This window comes from Euleptes europaea, chromosome 16 (genome assembly GCF_029931775.1).
Source record: "Euleptes europaea isolate rEulEur1 chromosome 16, rEulEur1.hap1, whole genome shotgun sequence".
NCBI classification, from domain to species: Eukaryota; Metazoa; Chordata; class Lepidosauria; order Squamata; family Sphaerodactylidae; genus Euleptes; species Euleptes europaea.
In genome coordinates, this window is record NC_079327.1 from 32,200,207 (window position 1) to 32,224,299 (window position 24,093).

Sequence of the window (24,093 nt, forward strand, 5' to 3'; positions counted from 1 at the left end):
CTTGATAACTGGGTTACAAGAAGAATACTGGATTACTTGCTTGCTGGGAAACAAATATTAAAATATTCTGAACAGCTAGGATTTTTTAACATGACAATGCAATGCATACTGTTCTAGAATATGGTAGCCATTGCCAGAATCTTCTTCCACAGTCTCAAAAGAGTTTTGGTTGCAACTTAGCACCTGCTGGCTAGACCCAAATTTTATAACATGTAATGGAAGGCAACATGCTATGACCTTGGAAGGGTATTTACAATAACCACTATGCCAGGAAAATATTAAGAATTGTTGCATGTTCTCAAATGCATTGAAATTCCTAGGTAATCATTGCCATATATTATATTTCACATGAATTAAGCTGTACAATACCCCCAATACCTCAGTGGCAAACTACAATCACTATCCGCTAGCAATGATTTAGTGCTAAACTGTCATAAATTACTGTTTATATTAAAAAATACAGTGCCGTATAGAATAAATATTCCTTATAAGTTTCCTTGGGCCAGAAATAAAACTTCCTTAGCACATTAAACAATTTTATTCCTCACTACCCAAGAGCTCCAAATTAAAAAAAATAGCAACTCCAGCAGAAGCCATTGTACTGGTATAGCGTTCAGCCTACAGAATAAATTTGACTTGTTTAAAAGCTTAAAATATTTTCCGTATATTAACGTGCTCCCAGAAGAGAGCTTTAAGTAGTTTAGCTTTAAGTTAAGTACACACAACATTCTCCATAGTGTCTAATAAGCTTGCTTTAAATGTCTTTGGAGCACCATACGCCTTTTCCACTAATAACTGTTAAACAAGGTTTTCATTAATTTGTTATTTAAAGCATTCCAAAGAGGCCTGCAATAGAGCGGAGTGGGGTGCTGTGCTATACAGCAATTATTCATAAGTTTCTTCCCTACAAGAATATACTAGAAACACATGGGCTAGCAACAGTTTAAATAAGAACTTATGAAAATATATCAGCTTGGCTAGCTATAAGGCAATAATTTGCACATTACAAGTCTTCCTATACGTTTTTAAATCATTATACAAGTATTAACAAAGGTAAAAGTTTACATGAGCAAAATATGGGGATCTACACTGAAAGGCTTCAGATTCTGATTCCAAAGTGTATCTTTAGTTCTACATATTCTTAGACACAGAAAAATTAAATAAAAACCCAAGAATACACTGAGATCTTGACTTCTTGCATTCATTTGAAACCATACACTGCAAGTTAAATACACATTAAGAATAACGCCTATTAATAGCAATAATTTCTAAACCAACATATTTCAAGGTGTTTTAACGCATATTAAGCTGGAATATTAAGTAATATCCATTATAAATGCCATAATGGAATTTTGGTCTGGTTACAACTGCTGAACCTGCCCAGTCACAGAGTATGAGTGTGAGGAAAGCTACCAAGGAGTTTGAGCTTAGTATCAGAAGGGTTGTGGACCACATGTAAATGGCAGATGGAACGTGTCTACTTGGAGAATTATGTAGGAGTGCACAGGCCAAAAAAACCACTGTCAAAAAGAACCCATGAAATCCACAGATGCACTGAACACCAATCAGGGAGATGGAATTAGATGATTCCCCATTGAGTTATAAAAGTCAATAGGGTGGATCCAGCCACTCTGCTCGATAAAGTTTGAAACCTTCCTCTAGCACAGGGGTCTCCAACATGGTGCCTGTGGGTGCCATGGAGCCTGCTGAGATCTTTTCTGGCTCCCCTAAAATACTATTAGGAAGTGGGTGGGGCCAGGCAGGGCTTTTGCCCAGCAAGACTTCTAAATGGCTGCGCAGATTTTTAAAAAATGTTGCTTTGGCAGCAGCTGCCACCATAGCAGAAGGATCTTCACCGTGTTACTGAAGTTAAGCTGTGGCTATCATTTTGCAGCTGGCTCTGCCTCTTGCATCAGCCATTTTGTTGCTGCACCCACCATGCCATGTCAGAATTCCAAATGTGCCCACAGGTTCAAAAAGGTTAGGGGGCCCTGCTCTAGCATAAAAGGTTTTCCTCCAACTCAATGGGCTCTTCCTCCAATGGAAGAGCTACTTAAATTGAAGTAAGGCTCTCTACTATGGAGGAAGCCTTCAGACCTATCTGAGTGAAGTTGGCTGTATTTACCACACTAACAGACCACTATCTCTGTCGAAATAAGCTCTCAAAGTTCTTAATTCAAGTGAGCCCATAAAAGACACAATCTCACAAACTTCATATGCCCAGATATGGCTATGTCAGTAATTTAAGAAATGTTAAACATGTTAAATATTTAATTTTTGTAAAGATTCTCTCTCTAGACACTTACAGGTGCTTGGCAACCAATCAAGTGCTATTTACAATCCTAGTTGAATGCTTAAAAAGTAACAAACCCCCTGCACCGTTTTAATAACCACAGGAAAAAGGATACGATATAAGTGAAACTGACATATAAACAACCAATGAGATCATGAGTTACGCTTTCATCAAGGAGGTGTGGAGTTCATGAGTTGGGTGTGAGAAGATGTGCTTGGCAAAGCAGACAGGCTATGCCCAAACAATAGGTCACGCAACACAGAATACCTGTGTCATCAAGATATGCCCTCTACTGAGCCTCCAACCCATCCCCATTCCCTTTCCCACACATTCTACAAATGGCCTACACCAGATGGTATTATCTATTGTATGTTCCATACTACACATATAGGTCTACTTCCCAGTATATGGTGCAATAAGCAACAAAGGTGGGTGGTTTAAAAACATGATTAAATTTACTATATTGTTTACCTATATACCTCATATGCATTTATGAGGCAGCATCCTTGTCTTCATCACACTTCCCAATCTCATTCTCAAAGATGAGCAAAGAGTACCTGCTTAAATCTTTCCATTTACATAACACGCCAAGAAAGCAAGGTCACACAAAGAAGAATTTGACAGTTGCCCAATATCACTGAACTGATCTTCTCTGGAAGACTGTCCCTTATCTGGCTCTTTTTCAAGACATTCTAAAACCTCTCTCTTTGGACTGGCTCTTAATAGACAGTTCTAGGTTAGGCTATTTTTACTACTATTCGGATTTTGCAATATTTTAAGAAGACGGAAATCATTACTTTCTTTTTCATGTTTAAGATTACCTTGAACCACTGAACAGGGCCAAAATAAAATTTTAAGATAACAAGAACAATCTAAAATGATGCATTTTGGAAACAAATTATACAAGCCATCTTTACAAATAACTGATTACAAACAACCTAACTTGTAATCCTTTTTTTTAAATGCAAGACTTTTTAATCAAGGGGAAGACAAGAGGTAACCAGAAGCATAACCAACCTGAGGCCAACTGCTTAGTTTGAACCAATATAATCTCTTTAAGACGTGTTGCTATAGAACAACTATTCAAAATAAAATAAAGATGCTATAGAGTTACATTAATCTTGGAAATAAGCACCTACAAGCTTATCACATGGGTAAAAAATCTAAGCACCAATACTCTCTAGGTACAAGTGACCATGCATATGAAATTTTGCAAATTTATTAGATATCAAGGAAAAACTTTTTCCAATGGGCATTAAAAAAATTAATCTAGTGCCACGCTAGCATATTAATTGTTAGCAAGTACTATGTACCGTACATCAGTACTATGTGAAGATTCAAAGGAAGGAAACAAACATATTCGGGGGTGATGCAAGAAAGCTTTTCACTGCCTACAAGCACTAAAGGATACTGTACGTTTACAGAGATTCTATTAAACTGCTAATTTGTTCATTTTTTCATTAATGCATTTTCATTTCTACTGTCCTTACAGTACAAGCATATATAGGAGAAACCCTCAAAGTTTAACGTTCAAATACACTATTGCACACTCCTTTAAGCTTACCCAACATGGTCAAAAAGGCTGCAAATTAAGAAGCAGACAACTCAATGCAGTTCTTGCTTTATCACCCACCTTAAGATCATTAAGCCATTGCACAGTAAATAACACATGGCACTACAACTGTCTTTAGAGGATTCACAGAGAGCTGCAATTAAGCTTTGTACTCTTGAAGATATATTGAGATGCACTGCATTACCAAACCACTCGGGATTTCTGAGAATACTGCAACAACAAAAATGTACCCACTCCTTTGTAACCAAAGCCAGGGTCTCCATTATTGGTATCCCTATACATATATTACAGGCAAAAATATTCCTAAATTACTGAATCATGGGCAAGCTGACATAAATCTTTATGAAATGTGTGCATAAACTTAAAAGAAAAGGGGCTTGTTTTAGCTAAGCAGATTTTTGTTAATGATCTGAATAGTCCGTTGCTAAGCAGTCAGACAGACTGCACTGTTTTCTTTTGCATTTTTCAAAACAGTGGTAACTTGGAAGACTGAAAGCACTGATGCAATACGATCTACTCAAACATTTCTAACAAATTAAAATGTGTCCACTGGTCAGTCAGTAAGTTTGACAGCAGCCAATAAAGACAATTTATTTGTTTCCTTCCTTGTCCACCTTCCTGACTGAGGTGGGTAACCTGTGAATCTAGAGCAGGGGTCTCCAACATTTTTGAGCCTGTGGGCACCTGGGGAATTCTGACACAGGGTGGTAGGTACAACAACCAATCATTTTGTGAGCATGAGAAAAGAGATTTGTATCTAATTTAATTTGGTTCACCTTTGGACAACAATTGTCTTAGACTTATACAAAGAAACTATCTACTTAATAGAAAAAGTTCCTGTCCTTAAATGAACCATAATGACCATAATGACCAGTTTATTATCCAATGTTTTCTAATGTTACCTAACATATTTTCAAAATTACAAGAGAGGTGGGGAAAAGAGCTTTATCCCTCAACAATAGTGAACATTTTATCCTTTTCTTCATAGGAATTTGGTTTCCCTGACAAGTCACGCACCTTCATACCCAGGTTTCCAACCCTGTGTTTGATTTTCAAGCATAGGTCTTGAATCTTCTGCAAAGAAGCATCAGTGGGCTTACACCATATATGTCTATGCTGTAACGTTTACTTTGGCCCCAAGACTTCAGCTGCATCATAGTGAAGCTAAAACCACATATGACCAGATGTTACATAGCATAACTTGGGTAGGTAAAAGCTAAACGTAGTCCCGTATGCAAGCACCGGGTTATTATTGACCCACTGGGTGATGTGACATCACAACGTTTACTAGGCAGACTATGTTTACGGGGTGGTTTGCCATTGCCTTCCCCACTTTACCCCCAGCAAGCTGGGTACTCATTTTACCAACCTCAGAATGATGGAAGACTGAGTCAACCTTGAGCCGGCTACTTCTGTTGGGATCGAACACAAGTCATGAGCAGAGCTTTGACTGCAGTACTGCAGTTTACCCTTCTGCGCCACAGGACTCCTTTATAATTTGGGCACCCAACAACAAAAGACTGATACATGCACAGATAACACCTATGACTGTGAAATGCAGATGTGTACCTTATTCTAAATTAGAGTGGCATTTATATAGGAAAAGTATTTGTCATTTGACTTTAGTCACTGCTACATCACTGTGTCTCCCTACTGCTTGGTAAAGATCAGGTATTATAACAATATAAATGCAAAGCATTCATATCCAATCAAACTGGAGATACAAAAATCAATGTCAATTTGCCTTCCTCTGAACAGCAACCCTTGAATTCCTTTGTGGTATCCTATCCAAGTACTAGCCAGGACCGACCCTGCTTAGCTTCTGAGATCTGACGAGATCAGGCTAACCTGGGCCATCCAGATCATAGGCATTACACCTTTCAAAGTTCTATTTAACCATTCCCATCTCCCCTTTTGATGACATCATGCACTCTATCACAATGCAGCTTTTCCATTCCCTAAATTAGCAGATCCCAAGACCTAGGAGCCCAGCATCTGAGGTAAGACACAAGACTCTGAAGTAAAGCTGACAGATTTTTTTTGTTTTGTTTTTAGGGGAGAGGTTGTTTGTTTTTTGCCGTCACACCACAGCTGACTAATGGTGACCCCATGGGGTTTTCAAGACAAGAGATGTTTAGAGGCGATTTACCATTGCCTCTGTGCCACAACCCTAGACTTCTTTGGTGGTCTCACATCCAAATACTAACTGATATCTGACCAGATCAGGCTAGCTTGGGCTACCCAGGTCAGGACATAAAAATTAGGAGAAGGTAATGCAGAACAGTGAAACAACCATGTGCTTACCAACACCTACAGGGTTATATTTATAAATAATAAGAATCAACAGACATCACAGTAATCCCTGAAGGCCATCTGCCCTAGCTTCTTCATTTCATTCAAATTATTTGAGATACATAAAAGCAGTGTTAAAAACAGAAGTGGAATTTCCTTTAGCCATAAAAACCTATCTACACGCAAAATCTGCAGAGACAATCAATCATCAATAGTCAAGTATAGCACAAAATGCCCAGAGAAAGCATAAAAGCAGTTCATATTTTGAGAAAGTAGACTGTCCTAGTTCTAGAGAGCAAGTGACCTCACCGATACTGACACAGTTTGTTTTTAAACTGATAAGAACGGAATTGCTCTCTCATGTTTAACAAAATAATGTGAAGTCACAATTATCTCTGTTTGCCAGAGTGACCTAAAAGATAACGTGGTGACTGTGTAATGACTTGGGTGCTTATAAACTGTCTGCATTAAAGGTAACAAGACTACACAGGACCATTAGATTATTTTCATATCAACATGTAAATCAACCCTCATTCACATCATTCTCTTTTATGGGCCAGAACTTAAGACAATATACATAATTTACACGTAGCTTTGAAAGGCTGCAATATGAATCAAACAAAAGAAGCCTTCACTACGAATTAATTCTCACAAGGCTTGTAGAAAGCAGCAGAAGCTTGAATTATGAGTACTAGGAGAATCCCACTCAGTTCTAATGGCATAGTTCCCACCAAGCTGAAGCCTTACATGCCAATTACTTCCTAATCATTAGAGTGTGCTGAGGTCTCCAAATACACATGAGAAATATTTACAGCAGCTGTTTTTGGAATGCCACTTATCTTTGTGTGGCTCAATTTTTGTTTCTGTGCTTAAAAGAGAAGAAAGTCAATTAACTCATGTCTTCAATTATCTTTTACAGAGCATGGATGCCTTGTTATCATTGTTAAACTAGTCCTTTCTAGCTACATTCACCAAGACCAAACCATCTAGTACAGAATACTTGGTTAGAGCCTACCTTCAAAAATAAAAGTTATCCCGATTTTCTCCTTTATAAACTGAACATATGAAAAGCCATGCTGGATCAGACCAAGGCCCATCAAGTCCAGCAGTCTGTTCACACAGTGGCCAACCAGGTGCCTCTAGAAAGCCCACAAACAAGACGACTGCAGCAACACCGTCCTGCCTGTGTTCCACAGCACCTAATATATTCGGCATGCTCCTCTGATCCTGGAGAGAATAGGTATGCATCATGACTAGTATCCATTTTTACTAGTAGCCATGAATACCCCTCTCCTCCATGAACATGTCCACTCCCCCTTTAAAGCCTTAAAACTGAATACTATACGTAGCAGAAATTTAATTTACCACTTAGCTATGGTGAGCAGTAATAAGGTAACTGCCAGCTTTATTCCCTTTGTCCTTTCTAGTGTTAAAATGCTGAGGGCCACATAGCCACACCACCACAGATTCCAATCTTGCTGTGGTGCAGCTATGTAGGAAAAAAGACAGTGGGCAGTGACAATGGCCAGGCAGGTTTTGCAAACTACGTTCAAAGCTAGCATAGAAGAGGAGCTATTTATGAGCCATGTGTATCTTTCAGAACAACTCAAAAGACAACAAAAAGATATTTATGCTCTTGCACTTTAGATGTGTGGCAGAAGCGCTCCTGTTCTCTACCTCTCTCTGAAACCAAGGGAGTCAAAGAATAGGCGCAGACTAACAGCTCATTCCTGAGCCTTGTGGTGGCTGGGGACGGCGTAGCCAAGGCGCCGCCACAGTGCCTCCAAAGAGATTCCCCGGCAGAAAGCTTATTTAAAAGGTAAAAAAAGAAAATGGGGCTTTCCCCCCCATTAAAAACAGAGATGCTGATGTTCAGGGGGGGCATTCTCGGGCTTCAGGGGCTTTGGAAACTGACTACCGTCAGCTCTGGCCCCGGGAACGCCCCCCCCCCATGCCGGTGCCACATTTCTCTTCCGTGATTGGGGTCCCGGAGAGGCTGTGGTGTTGGAGCAGTGTGCAGCTCCATGGCGCCCAGGCACCAACGGAACTGCCCCCGCTGCCAGCATAAGTGCCTTATTCCATGATAAGCAGCCACTTACGCTGGCAGCGGGGTCACACTGCCTCCAGACCACTTTGAGTCCCCCACCTCAGGAATGGGCTGATAGTAGAGCATGCTAATTCATTCCCCACCCCCTTAGGTCTGTAAGATATATGAAATTCAGACACTACAGTGCAGTCCTAAGCAATGCTTACAACGACTTAAAGATGTAACGCTGCTTAGGGTTGTAGGGTAGACAGTCCAAGTATATAGCTAATACTCTCTGATATTAACCAGAATTAATCAAACATCTTTAAGAAGCTTTAGAGTAACAGAGTGGAATGAAAGCCTAAAAGCACCCAACCCCAACTCTCTGCTCCAAACCATGATACAGATCACATACAAAACTGTACATCGTTCATACTAAAATGTGCCAGATATGGTGTTTGTGCAATATTGTAGTTAAACTAGATGGTTTTCTCAGCACACTGAAAAGCTCAGGGCCTCCTTTGAAGCAAGCACAGAAAACTGCTGAACTGGCATTCTGTTTGTTTACAAACACAGAAGTACAAATTAAGGCATTCTAAGTTAAGGGGGGGGGAGAGACAGACAGACAGAGACAGACAGAAAGAGAGACAGAGAGACAGCACAGGAGAAATCCAGAGACAAAGTAAAATCACGGACCATTTCAAAGCCAATTCAGGTAATTTCAAACATGGCCAAAATCATGTTACTCAAATCTATGTTCTATTGTTTCTTAAAGAGCGAGACTACAATATATAAACACAGGAAAACACGTGCAACAGAATGTTCCACCTCCTTATTCTGCAACACGAAAATGCTTGTGGGCAAGTCTAAACATGCCATTTATCTGAGTATTTAACTGTCCATACTAAAGAGAAGCTTCCCTTTTCACATGCTAGCAATACTCTGCTTTCTAGATACAAATTCTCTTATTCACATGAGAAACTTCACTCTATACTTCAGCAAGATTTGCATGAACTGAACCACAAAACGTCTACAGAAGGCTCATAGTAACCAGTAATTTGACACTAAACTCCTCATAAACCAAACAAATAATTTTAAGATGGTAGCATAATCAATTAATGGGCAACTTGTTTGAACAAACTGACAAGCAATCTGTTATTTAATTCTCATGCTGCCCCCACCTTGGTCATTGTAGTCCCATCAACTACTAGGAAGCATTGTTGTTGTCTTCAAACAATATCTTCCATTGTTTGTAAACAGACTCTTCATATTTTCCCAAGCTCAACAAGTCCCAGATTAGAAAGTCTTTCTGATGAACAGGCCAACAGTAATACTGATTATACACATCTGCCTCACGCAAATATGTGGTCATGAGTTTACACACACATACCTTAAAGATGCTATGAATAACTCTTCGAAAATATTGGCAGGAAACCTCTCAGAAGATAAACTAGACCACAGGACACTAGCTATATATATATATAATTGCTCTACTTTTCCTATTCTATAATGAAGTCAATTTGCCATCACCACATCCGTATACTGAGAATATATTCAACATTCATGCAGAATTCAGTACATCAAGATTATGCAATTGTCTCACTATCACTTGTGCACAGTTCAACTCTGATTAATCATGCTAACACAAAGGTCTGACCACTAAGATTACCAATGGCACATTACATGGCTTCAGCTGGAAGGCTAGGCACACACTAAAGCAGTCACAGACCCAATTCGCCAGTACCAAAACCTGCATGTATCCACTCAATTCATATTTCTTACATGCCATTTAGCCTGAGGACTATTTCCATGATATATTAAGAAGTATCTACTTTCAAAATGGAGGAAAGGAAATCTATTTAAAGCTGCTTTGGGTCCCCCACTGAAGAGAAAGGCGGGATATAAACGAGAGCCAGCGTGGTGCAGTGGTTAAGAGCGGCAGAGTCTAATATGAAGAACCAGGTTTGATTCCCCAGTCCTCCACATGAGCGGTGGCCTCTAATCTGGAGAATCAGATTTGATTCCCCGCCCCTCCACATGATGCCTGCTGGGTGACCTTGGGCTAGTCACAGTTCTCTCAGAACTCTCTCAGCCTCACCTACTTCACAAGGTGCCTGTTGTGGGGGAGAAGGGAAGGTGATTGTAAGCCGCTTTGAAACTCCTTTCGGTAGAGAAAAGTGGGGTATAAAAACCAACTCCTCTAAATTTAAAGCACTTGTTTTCATAGGCTAATCATTACTATACCACTGCCAGATTCCAGCCCAGACAAAAACATATAAAAGTTGATATCACATTCTCCCTATCTAGAATCTGCCACATAGCAGAAACAAGCAAATTGGAACATTGCAGAACACAGAAACAGCACATGCTTAGTAAGGTCCATGATGCTTTGGTCCCATGTGCATTACTAAAATAGAAGTATTTGTATCACAAATTCCACTGGCGTTTTCAGCTCCCTATTCTTCATTAACTGTATTCACTGGCAGCATGTTACTGACAATACCCAAGGCTTTTCTTTACATTACCAAGCCACTATCTGTGTATATAAGGCTAGACATGACCGTCTGTTTTCATCACGTACTGAAACTCACATGACGTAACCTGTATCTAGACAGTTGATTAAGAAATTGTGTGAATCAGTCGGTTGACAAATTGATTTACATTTTACTGATTTTAAATTTACAAGCCATGAAGTACACAAGCCAGTTCCTACTGATGGGAGAAGGAGACACACCCACAGTGATGTAACCTTCACAGGTAAAGGGAATTATGAGAAATAAGTTCACTTGAGAACAGTATCAAAAGGTCGGCCAAACCAATCTCAAAATCAGACATGTTGAAGTATTTTAACATCACATACAACTAGTTCCTTTTGTTTACACTAAGGCCCAGGCCCCAAAAGCCTTTGCTGCACATTCAACAATTCTCTAGCTTATATTTATCCACAACAAACAAGATAGTCACATCAATTTTATTACAAGATACCACTTTCATACAGAAAACAGCATGTATACCATCATGCGTGATGCATGTATACATGTGGTGAGAACACACATCTGACCAGGCAGTAAAGACCTTGTGTGGTACTGAAACCATAAAAAAGTAAATCTTATGAAACCGTTGAATGTATTAGGTTCACTCGAAGCAAGTGCACTTTGTTACCTCTTTTTAGCCTTTCATCTATATGACGTCCTTGGGCTTGCCTTCCTTCACTCATATATGTATGATGGGAAAAGTAGTCATAAGGATGACTAAACGTTACACAGCCATGAAATTCCAATATTTGTTCCCTTTACGTAACAGATTTGAGGGTGGGTAATAATTGCACAACCAGCCTTCAAAATGAGAAAACATCTTTTAGCATCCTAGCTTCTCCTGTGATTCCCCCCCCCATCATCTTCTACTTGTCAAACAGGTTATTCTAGGAATTTTGTTTTCATGCTCTCCAGACAGACAATATCCTCTCCTGATCTCCCCCCCCTCAACTTTCATCCCGCCCCTTTGCATACACACCTTTCCTACACAATTAGCAACAATTGAAGACAAGGCACAGCCAGTCTTCACTCACCTTGACAGATTCATAACAAAGAAAGCAAGTGATGTTTTTGATAAAACAGAAACTGTATGACTATTGTTAATACAGGCAGAGCATGTCTGGCATTGAAACGGGCCCAATTTCACTCTCCTCATGATCACACCACTGTGGCCAATAATCACTTCTGTTGTTTGATTAGGAGTGGAAAACACAACAACCCACCAACTCTAGCAGAGGAGGTCTCTTCACCAATGCCATCCCATGTGAAACCCAATAGGTTTTCTGAGAAAGGGCAAAGCTTAACATGCTGACAGCGTTGTCAGAAACCCACAGGAAATCAGTTGTCCGTAACTTCTGTTCACAAAACAGGGATGGTAGCCCACAGCCACCAACTTATGCAGAAGAATGAGTGCTTGGTGCAAAAAAAAAAATTTTTTTTTTAAAGCAAACGAAATTCTCAACACAAACCTTGTAAACTTGCCCGTATGTGCCATTGCCTACCACTTCCACCAGCTCAAAAATCCCAGCCGGATCCTACACAACAAAGGTATTGGGGGAGGGGGGAGAGAAAGAAGAGAAGACAGGGGGGTTATATTTTTAAGAAGTCATTATGGGCTCAGCGTCTCCCAAAAACCACAGTCCAGGGAGGATGTTGAGCCGTGCAGCTGTTGCGCCCTGTTTTTCAACGCACATGCCAATACATGCAAACAAAGGAAAACTGCCTAAGACTCACCCCCCCTTCCTTTCCCATGGCTCATACTCTAAGGGAACAAAACGGGGAGGGGGGGGGAAGACAAGCCAAGCTGGCCAGGGGCCTTTCCCAGCAACAGCTACCCTCGTTAGGGGCACGTTGGCCACCTCTTCCCCCCCCCCAGCAACCCAACCCCGACCTCTCCCCCTTTCTCCCCCACCACCCTTTTCTTCCCCCCCCCCCCTCCGCCCCAGCCCTGCTCCCAACAACAAAAGCCAGGCCAGGGGGGGGGGAGACCTCGCCTGCTTTTGTGTGGCTCAGAGGAGGGAGGAGAAGAAGCAAGGGAGGGTGTGGAGGAGGAAGAGGAGTAGGGGGGGGTCGGCAGGCAGCCCCTCTCCCCGCAGCCCCACTCACCCGCAACGAGGAGAGGTCTATGTCTCCCAGACTTTTTGCAGGGGAGTCGTTCGCCATTTTTCTCCTCCTCCTCCTGTTGTGTTTGCTATTCCGCTCTCTCTAGCGAGGAAGAAAGGGGAGGCCCAGCGCTGCCACTCCAGCTTGGAAATGTAAAAAAGTTTTTTTTTCCCCAAATAAATAAATAAATGCACCCTCTCAAGGCCCCCCCCCTTTAAAACCTCCTCCTTTCTCTTCTGGCTTCCTTCACTCCAGGGTAAAACTCTTCTCCATTGGAAGGATGGAGAGGAAGGCGGGGGGGGGGTAGAGAGCTTCAGGCTGCTTCGCTTCCAGGTGGAGAGGCTGAGAGGAATTTATTATTAATATTATTATAATATTATTATTGTTGTTATTTCTGGACGCGTGCGTCCCTTGCAGCTCCTCTCTCTCCCCCTCTCTCTCTGGCAGGGCACGGGAGTCGCTCCGAGGCGCGTTCACACCACCGCGGACGAGGCAGGGCCGTTCCCAGGTTGCATCTCTCTCTGCCTCCCGAAGCGGCTGCATCCAACCTCCGGAGCCGGCGATGGGGAGAAGGGCGTGCGGGCGGGGCGGGCGCCCCCCCCTCGCTTCCTCCCCCGCGCGTGCGCACAACGGCGCGCGCCCGCCCCGAAGCAGCACGCGAACAATGAAAGAACGCGCCCGGACGCCGCTCGCGCCCTCGCCCCCCTCCCTCCCTCCTCCTGCCGCGCGAGAGCCGCCGCCGAAAGGGGAGCTCCCTTCAGCACGCGGGGGCTGGGCGAGGGGAGACAAAGCTGGGCGAGGAGGAGGAGATGATGGGGGGGGGGGGAAAGGATGCTCCGGGAGCCAGAGCGACCGAACAGCGCCCCCTTGCTTTCGCAGGCAGGACAACGCAGCGGAAACACACACGCGCGCGCGCGCCGTAGCACTTCTGGGTACAGAGGAGGAGGAGGAGGAGGAGGAGGAGGGGAGGGAGTCGTCTGTGGCTCTCCGCCGCGCGCAGCCTCGCCTGGCGGAGTCTCCGCGAGCGGATCTGTATCAATAGGCGGCCAGGGCGTGGCGGAGAACAATGGATCGCTCTGTCCTTTGGAAGTAGGAAAGGGCAAGAGTCCAGTAACACCTTAAAGACGAACAGAAATGTTTTCTGAAAGAGTCCAGTAGCACCTTAAAGACTAACAAAAAATATTTTCTGGTAGGGTATGAGCTCATACCCTACCAGAAAATATTTTTGTTAAACTGTTTTTTGCAAGACTCCAGTAGCACCTTAAAGACTAACAAAAACGTTTTCTGGTAGGGTATGAGCTCATACCCTACCAGAAAATATTTCTGTTAAACTGTTTTTTGCAAGACTCCAGTAGCACCTTAAAGACTAACAAAAACGTTTTCTGGTAGGGTATGAGCTCGTAACCTACCAGAAAATATTTTTGTTAAACTGTTTTTTGCAAGAGTCCAGTAGCACCTTAAAGACTAACAAAAATATTTGAGCTCATACCCTGCCAGAAAATATTTTTGTTAGTCTTTAAGGTGCTACTGGACTCTTGCCCTTTTCTACTACTGCAGATAGACTATCACGGCTACCCACTGTGAATTATCTGTCCTTTGGAGTCAGGCTCAAAAACTCAGCTCTCGCTGGAAGATAGGAAAGGGATTTTAAATATCCTGACCTGGATGGCCCAGGCTAGCCTGATCCCATCAGATCTCAGCTGCTGAGCAGGGTCAGCCCTGGTTAGTATTTGGATGGGAGACCACCAAGGAATACCAGGGTTGCTGTGCAGAGGAAGGCACTGGCAAACCACCTCTGTTAGACTTGCCACGAAAACCCCCCAAAAGGGGTCGGCATAAGTCGGCTGCGACTTGATGGCACTTTACACACAAGATAGGATGCTCTAGGTTTTTTTATTATTATTATTCAAGTTGCTGGTTGATCATGGCAGCGTTGGAGTCATGTTTTATGAGCAAATCCTTTTAAAAGTAAAATTAAGAGGTCCCTGTGAGTGCATTGACTAAAATGAATCGGTGGTAGCCAGACAATCCTGAAGTCAGGATTCTTTTTTTTCCTTATTCCCGCATCCCCAAATCTATTGGCCAGAGATTTTTCTCAGCTGTGGGCCTAGCAATTTTTGCAAAAGCTAACACAATACATGAATGTTTGAAAAGGCGAATGGAAACTTACTCATTATTACTTTAGTTTACGTAAATGTTGGACAACAAGTTGCATAATCAAACGGGCTCAGAATTTTGTGCAATGCCACAATCAATACTTGAGTGATGATGTCTCTGTCATGGTTCTGCTCTCCAGTCCACAGTAGATATTTATTGTGGGCAGCTACTTATACTGATTTTTTAAAAATCATGTAAAGATGGCATATACACCTTTTATGAAATTTAACTTAATGAGTTTCTGCTAGAGTATGAAGGGTGTTCTGTAACCTGAATGCTTTTGGTTTTTCTACTGTTACGAGAGAAAGCCTGTGTGCTGTAAGGATCTAAGTGGATCTATGCATCCTCTTTGTGTACAGGGACACTTTCAACCCAATGTATGGGACGAAGGACCGGTTTTGCTCTCAATGTAGTACTTTATTTGTACCCATAGGAATTAATGGTACCCATTCATGGGGGCAAAGTAAAATGCTGTGATTGGGAACACCTTCGTCCAGTGGTCACCAACCTTTTTGAGCCTGCAGGTGCTTTGGGAATATTGATAGGGGGTGGTGAGTGCCACCACAAAATGGCAGCCACAGGATGCAGAGCCAAACACAATACCTTCCTCCTCACTTTGCAAAAGAACTGCAGAAGGGGGGGGGAAAGGAATAACGGGAAGTCCAGGGGGAGGCAGGGAGAAAAAGAAGGGGGAATAAAGAGAAGGAAAGCCTAAAGGGGGAATGGAACCACAAGTCTAGATGCTTACTAGTCCTCCTGATCCTCCAGTGGCTGCTGCTGCTATTGCATCCATGTTAACCCCTTTCATTTGAATGAGGGCAGCCAACAACAATTCCTGCCTTACAAAGGCCCCACCCACTTTCTGAACAGCTCTGGGTGCCAGGGAAGCACTGGCAGGTGCTAGGGGGCCCATGGGCACCATGTTGGAGAATTCTGCCTCAGTGGGATGGAAGGGGGGGAGAGCTAATCCTGTACCTGATTACCTGAGTGAACATATAGTGCCATTTTAGGAATGTTGCATAATGGAATATTGTCAGGTCTGCAAATTTAATATTTCCTTTTAGGCTAATATCTCGGAATGGCCTATTGATGTTTCTTAATGGAAGCTAGAAGAAGAAGAGTTGGTTTTTATATGCCGACTTTCTCTACCACTTAAGGGAGGCTCAAACCAGCTTACAATCGCCTTCCCTTTCCCTCCCCACAACAGACACCCTGTGAGGTAGGTGGGGCTGAGAGAGCTCTAACAGAGCTGTGACTAGCCCAAGGTCACCCAGCTGGCTTCATGTGTAGTAGCGGGGAAACAAATCCAGTTCACCAGATTAGCCTTGTTAGGAGATGGTCTCTTGGTAGCTGGATATTTCTCTTTGAGTTTTAAACTGGGAACAATTATTGACCCCCCCCCCGCCAAGGTGAAAGGAAGGAACAGGAAGTATGAATGGCGTGGTGATTATAGTGTCCGAACCGGGTTTGAATTCCCATTGTGCCATGGAAGGTTGCTGGGTGACCTTGGGCCAGTCACACACTCTCAGCTTCTCCAACTCCACAGGGTTGTTGAGGACATAGTGGAGGTGAGGAGAATGATGTGTGCCACTTTGGGTCCTCATTAGGCAAAAAGGTGGGGTATAAATTAAATAAATAAAGATAAGTAAGTACTTGACAGTTTTGGAAATGGCAGAGACTGAGGTAAAGCACTTCAGAGTTCACAGCATCTCTTAAGTGATCTGATGTGAATCTGCTGCTGTGTATGAGTACATATTTGACTTCTATACTCAACTATACATATGTGTGTGTGTAAAGTGCCATCAAGTCGCAGCCAACTTATAGCAAGTCATGGTGGGGTTTTCAAGGCAAGTGGTTAAGCGGAGATGGTTTGCTATTGTCTTCCTCTGCAAAGTCTTCCTTGGAGGTCTCCCAAGTACCAACACAGCTTAGTTTCCAAGATTTGACAAGATCGGGCTTTAATAAACCATTCCCCATAAGGGGTTCGCCATAAATTGGCTGCGACTTGATGGCACTTTACACACCCACATATTTATATATGAGTTCCGGGGTGCGGAGGGAGTAAATATAATGAAGATCTAAGCAGTCATAGGATTACAATGTATTTAACAGTTATTAAATTAGTTTCAGTACTGTCAAATTTAGAACAGGACTTCTAGGACACTAACAGCCCATTCCTGAATTTTCGGCGGCTGAGGACAGCGGGGAGGAGGCGCCTCCTAATCCGTTCCATGGCAGCTGAAAGCTTGAAAGGCTTTTTTCTTTTAAAATGGGGCTTTTCGCCCCATTGAGAATAGCAAGACTGCATTTGCTAAAAGCCAGGCGCAGCCTAGCTCTTCTCCCTGCCAGCATACCTAAGGCAAAAAGGGGACAGGAGGCTGCCTACAGGCAGCCCCACCCCCCAGAACGCCCAGGGAAACCCCCCCCCTTGGGACACCGGAATGCCCCCTGGAACGCCGGCGGGATGCTGGTGGAAAGCTCCCTTGGTTTCCTGGGATGGCGCTGCCTCCCTGCCAGCGTTGGGGCCACTTACAGCAGCATAAGTAGCCCGGACGCCAGCGTGTGGGGCCCCAACGCCGGTGCAGCCCCTTCCTGGCTTCCTGAGGACTTTCGTCCTCAGAAGTCAGGAATGTGCTGTAAGTGGATAGAGAGAAAAGTAGGTACAAAAAGTTGATTGACAACAAAAAAGTGGGGGGGGGACTCAACCATACAAGTACAGGGAGCCTCAACGGTTGAGCTGGAAATTATAAAATATTATAAAATCATTATATTTATTAAGTGTACCCAATAGATATGATAAAAACACTACATGTAAAAAACCCAGTGTAAACTATTGCAAAAATATTCAACACAGTTGATGATATGTATAATATAAATGACCAATAGACCAGACGTGTTTCGGCCTTTTGGGCCTTCCGCAGTTTTTAATTATTAAAAACACATCTGGAAATTAGAAACCCTTAAGGGGGGAAGAAAACCAAATTCATATGGCAATTATAATAATTATAATTTTGAAATATTTTTTGAAAAGGAAACCATATATACCTTATATCTTGTATGACCAGATATAAAGTAGTAGCACCAATCATAGGTCTTTAAACATGGTAACTTGCTCACACAAGCATCTAAATGACATAAATTAAACACTAAACCCCCCAAAAGGGGATAAGAATAAATGACCAAATAGAACTAACCTGTAAAATTACCAGTGTTTCCGGATGTGTATCCCACCAACCAGTGACAAAATTTATTAGCACCAACACACTGCTAAGGTCAGCTATTATACAGAATGAAAGGATGATGCAGTACCTCCCATGTGATACAGCTTGCAAGGAGGGGGGGGAGAAAGAGGGGAAAAAGCTGAATGGGATTTTGTTTACTATTAGTCTGAAAGGCACAAGCTTGTTCCCCCCCCCTCTTTCTCCTTCCCTCTGTGTATGGTCTGTTGGTCATTTATATTATATATTATATTATGTGTATCATCAGCTGTGTTAAATATTTGTGTAACAGTTTACACTGGTGGTTTTACATGTAGCATGTATTCCAGGCCTCATGTTTTCATCATATCTATTGTGTACACTTAATAAATATAATTATTGTTTAAGATTTTATAATTTCCAGCATGCAAGAAAGACCAGCATGCAAGAAAAAGTGCCACTAAGGTTTATTGCCACTGTGGCATTCCACTAGGTTTATGTATTTGTGTGTACAAAGCCAATCTTTACATTTCAGAATTAGCTTTTTATTTAAGGCCCCCTTGCAAATTATTAGCTTAGACCTAGGCTTACCAGGTCTCTTTGCTCCATCGGTGGGAGCTCTTCAACAGCGCGTGACTTGTGCACTCGTCTACGTCACTTCTGGGTTTACTCAGAAGCAACGCACTCTTAATCTCTGCGGAAACTCTGGTTTCCATAGAATTTCTGCAGAGGTTGCTAGAGTGTCCACGTCGCTTCCAGGTAAACCCGGAAGTGACGTCGGCGCGTTACATGTGCACGCGTTGCCTGCTGGCCCTCAGCTGGTTGGAGGGCAGCCCGGTGGATTGGCGGGATTTTACCCGCCGCCACGGATACTTGGCAACCCTGCTTAGACCTGGTTTATGCATTCAAAAATAAACCGCAATCTATGTAATACCTTTGATTAGGACCAGCTACAGTGGACACAAAACAGTGTATGAGCTTCCGAGTTCTCTTGAACTCTTCCTCAGGCTGGATGGTAAAAAATAAGGGAAGGGATGCTGACATGATGGGAAAAAATGGGACAGATCTGCTTTGAAGGTAAGAGATAGAGAAGCTTTAAGACTTTAAAGAAGATGTATGAATGGTCAAAACTGGTGTTTATAGGTTGGAAACATTCTCCATGGTCTTATCTTTCAGAAGAAGAAAGAAGAAACAGGGGAGCCTCCACCTGTTTTATCTACTTTATCTGTGAAAAAAGGCTTTTCAGTCTTGAAATAAGTGTTAAGCAGTACAGACACATCTTCGGTTTCACAGACAGCTTGAAACAAGAGCGTCAAGGTGTGAAATCCTCCTGTCTTTCAGTGGGACTTTGCACTCAGATGCTGAAGTCAGTAATATAACTCAACTGTTGTTAACTGTTGCAACTTGCAGCTATTATCAAAGCCAGCGAAGGAGGAGAGAGAACGGGTGCAGTGTGATACTGAAAGGACTTCTGTGTTCTGTGCTGGAGTGTCCATTCACTGGGTTAGGTTAATTGGTCTGCTTTTGGGCAGGGTGCTCCGCTCTGAAAAGTACACTGCCTCAGGGGACAGAGCCTAGCCCTTTTCTGAAGTTGGCAGGCTTCCTGTTGTGCAAGGGTGGTGGGGGGGAATGCAAGTTATACGGGATGCTGAGAAACACTGTTTTACCGTCACTTGAAATGCTGCTGCTACGTTTTCATGGCTTCTCAAAGTGCCGAGCCAATAAAAACGGTTGAAGAATTGGGCTGCCCATTTTATTTGTGTGTGGGGGGTTCTTTTATTTGGGGTTTCTTTGGTAGAAAAACCAAAACAAATTGACAGAAACAGTTGGGCTCTTCTGGAATAATTGTCGGATAAAGGTTTTCTGGCAGGGGGTGCTGGTTTCTGTTGTCTCCCTGACAACGCAGGGTTGGGAAATTCCTAGAGATTTGGGGGGGCATGGGAGGGGGGGCTGGGAACGGGAGGGATCTCAGCAGGATATGATGCCTTACAGTGCACCCTTCAAAGAAGCCAATTTCTACAGGGGAACTGATCAGGGGAGATCAGTTGTAATTCCAGGAGATCTCCACACCCCAAATGAAAGTCAGTGACTGTATATGCCTGACTAAGAAAAATAACACACTCTTGTGCATGCATATGTGCAGGGGGGACTTTTTTCTAGGATCCCTAGAATTCAGACAGGAGTTAAGGCAGTTACATGCTATAACGAATGGCCATGCCAGTTAGGTTCTAGGAGGAAAAGTAAATGAATTGTAGTTATGGACACAGTAGTCCTGTTCACAGGGTACACTTAATTTTTCTTTATATATATGTTGAGTCATTTTCATGTTATGTTCAACACATGGACAGCTGAACGTGTGACACAAACCCCACATTTATCCAGCTACTGATCCACGATTTCATCTGTAAAATGAACAAACATTGGCTCTTTCATATAGATTTGTGCATGTGCAAGCAGGATGAACAGGGCTAGTTTAAAAAGGCAATACCTCACGTCATGTAGGAGAATTTCAATAGCTCCCAACAATGTTCCAAAGTGAAGTGGGCTTTTCCCTCATGTAGACAAATGGCTGCCATTCAGTCATATGGAGTATAAAATGCAGCACTCAAACAGTATTGCACCAAAGAGACAGCTCCCCCCAATACTAACACCCCTGATAGTAGATAATCCATATATGACTCGGAGTCTGTTTCATCTACATTAGTCCACAATAAACAGTTTGTACATTTGTTGATGAGCTTAGTCAAGAAACAGCTTTTAAAAATTGTAAGCTTTACATGTAGAACGAGTATACAAATCCTTGCATGAAATGTTCACAATGTTTTTACACAATATCTCATAAACTTACATAGCATCTCAGGTTCAAAGCAGACATTACACAGCAGACACAGGTAACTTTTCTTTAATGAAAAGCAGCCACAATGGTTGCTTCTTGTTCCAATGCAAAAAAGAAAAGCAAGGCTATTTTCTTTGGTTCTACTTTCTCTAGTCTTCCGTAACACAATGCAATGCCAGTATCCATATAATGTCAGTCTGAATGGCATTCTGCCACAAACGTCGTCAGACATACCCAAGAGGTCAGATGTATATCGCATATGATGGCAAGTGGCACTGACCCATTGTAAATGTATAGACCCAGTGAGTCTGTACATCTGCAAAAAGTCCAACCCCAAAAAAACTCGGACAATTGAATTTGTTCCAGAAACCAATTACATTTCCTAAATGAAACACCACTGAGTGGATGCCAGTCACATAGACCCACAGTTCCAGAAGTAGATGCATTCTGAAACTGCTTCAGTTCAAATATTTTGTGTAAAAATACTTACCTCCTAGGAAATTGGATGTTCATTTTTCTTAGTGTTGCAGTTTTAGCTGCAGCTTTCTCTTTGAATCTGCAGTTGTACAAAAACTGTTTTGACTGCAGAAATATCAGTAAGAACTGGGATAACCCCAAAGCACCTGGAAATGAGCAGAGTCATTTTCAGGCAGTTTTGAGGCCACATTTTCACAATACTCTTTCCCCTCCCCCCTTCAAGTCTGTTCCAAATCTTCAAAAAAATCCAGTTATCTTTTTTCATATTTTAATGGTTTTTACTGTTGAAATGTTACTAATAATTGGGCTTCTGATTATAATTCAAGGGTAGGGTTGCCAGGTCCCTCTTCACTACCGGCGGGAGGTTTTTGAGGCGGAGCCTGAGGAGGGCGGAATTTGGGGAGGGGAGGGACTTCAAGGCCATAGAGTCCAATTGTCAAAGCACCCATTTTCTCCAGGTGAACTGATTTCTATCGGCTGGAGATCAGTTGTAATGGCAGGAGATCTCCAGCTAGTACCTGGAGGTTAGCAAACCGCAAACAGCAACAAACTGCAAACAACACTTCTTTATGCTACAAAAAGCATATAAAGATACAACCAGTATCTAATACAGTGGTGGACAGTGTCCAAAGTTACATATATGGCCACAATAAGAAGAAAAATCCTAGAACATAAGCTGGCCAACGCGGAAGCATTGTAATTTACAGCTAGCGTTGGCCCCTGAGGAAGGCTGTCACTTTAAGCCGAAACAGAAAGAAAACCGGACTTCTGTAGGATTGTTCCATAACCTTACCTCTTGGAAAGAAAGACGCGTTCCTAGCTTACGTTCTAGGATTTTTCTTCTTATTGTGGCCATATATGTAACTTTGGACACTGTCCACCACTGTATTAGATACTGGTTGTATCTTTATATGCTTTTTGTAGCATAAAGAAGTATTGTTTGCAGTTTGTTGCTGTTTTCGGTTTGCTAACTATCTATAGCACGCTAACTTTGGTTTACCATAGTACCTGGAGGTTGGCAACCCTATCCAAGGGTTTAAGAGCCATTAACTTAGTTTGCTTCCACACCAGGTATTTGAACTGGCTCAAATCCCAACTTCTAAAAATGAAAGACTATGTGGGTGGAGTCCATTCAGTGATGTTTCACTTAGGAAACCGTGTCTTGGTTCTTTCAAGTACCTTCTGGTCACACACACACACACACACACACGGGTTGCCAGGTGCCCGCTGATGGTGGGAAAAACCCCGGTAATTGCCCCCTCTGCCTGCAAACCACCTGAGGGTCGGCAGGCAAACATGCACGCATGTGTGCATACCACGCACGGCACTTCCGGTTTAGAACCGGAAGTTCCGCCTCGCAAGGGGCCTTATACCTCTTAGTTTGAGTGGTATAGCCATCAAATGCAAGAACAGATCTACTGGTCTGCTTTCAGCACACTTGATCCCATTGAATTCAAGTAGCAAAGAAATATTTTCTAGATTGGAAAGGCAAACCTCTAGATGCATGTGAAACATATTCAACTGTGTATGGAAATGAGCATAATGGCAGTGCTCTGTGGATACCAGTTTGCCCTTGTAATCAACATCAAATGCACATGCACACAAAAGTATGGGGAATGGGATGCACATTGTTTGCAAAAGGGAAAATATCAAAACAAAATAACCTTGAGTTCTGTTTAGGGAAGAAGTTAAAAAGAATTATATTTGATTACCTGGGTAGTGTTCATTAACCTTTTATTACCTGAGTAGGAGGGAGAGGGAGGCAGGTGCAGACAAATTCCACACCTGCTCCTGGTTTTTTGGGTCTGAGCCTTTCTCAGCAGAAATGTAAGAGAGAAAGCCAGGAGAGGGAGGCAGGTAGGCAGAAGAATCTCCTGCTTTGGTTTTGGTTCAAACTTTCCCCTTCTGTTTTTTCCCCTCCTTGTGTTCTCCATTTGGGAGAAGGGTTCTTTGTTATTGTTGTATATTTTGTTTCTGGGGGTTGATTTGGGATTTCCCCCCTGTTTTTCTGCCTGTTCTTCTCTGTCTCCATCCATATCGCCTCTCAAAGGGTCATATTTTTAAAAAATGAAATATTGCATGATGAATATTATTGTTGTTATTTGAAAATTCAGAAGTGTATTTCAATATGTTTCTATGGAAGTGACATGCTGAACTGTTAAGATGGTATATAATAATAATGAAACCAGTCCACAATTTTGCAACCAAATAATTGGTTAATTACATTAATACATAAAATTCAGCCTCTACCCCTTAGCCCCAATTTAGAATTTTGAATGTCACAATGGTGTTTTGAAATGAAAATGATGACTGGAAGAATTTCTTTTATATACAAATCTGAAAGTTGGCTTAATTTTGTCAGATCTAGGCCTAAAGTGAGGAATGAAAGGAAAGTTATTTTAACTGCAACATGTGTGGGAGGGAGATGCTGAACAGTGTAGCAAAGGTGGCTTTTTAGAAAGGAAGCACATGGACAATTCATTATCTAAAAAAAAATGCCATGTGATAGAATAATTGTATTTTTACTAGCAAATTTCTTAAGACCAATAGTTGTAAAAATAGAAGGTATTAAACACATTCATTAAAAAGCATGCCTCTTCCCTCT

The 24,093-nt window shown here is 42.3% G+C and overlaps 1 protein-coding gene across 4 annotated transcripts in view; it reads right to left on the reverse strand.

The window, feature by feature from the left end:
- The window catches only part of MAP4K4 (mitogen-activated protein kinase kinase kinase kinase 4), a 180,468-nt gene extending 167,580 nt beyond the window's left edge, over positions 1-12,888 (reverse strand). For all 4 annotated transcript variants that reach the window (XM_056862077.1, XM_056862076.1, XM_056862075.1 and 1 more), the window contains exons 1-2: positions 12,825-12,888; positions 12,188-12,253 (exon numbers count right to left, since the gene is read on the reverse strand). In XM_056862077.1, the coding sequence (XP_056718055.1) occupies positions 12,188-12,253; positions 12,825-12,881 (123 nt within the window). In that variant the 5' untranslated portion in view covers positions 12,882-12,888. The remainder of the gene's footprint in view (positions 1-12,187; positions 12,254-12,824) is intronic.
- Between the last annotated feature and the right edge of the window lie 11,205 nt (positions 12,889-24,093).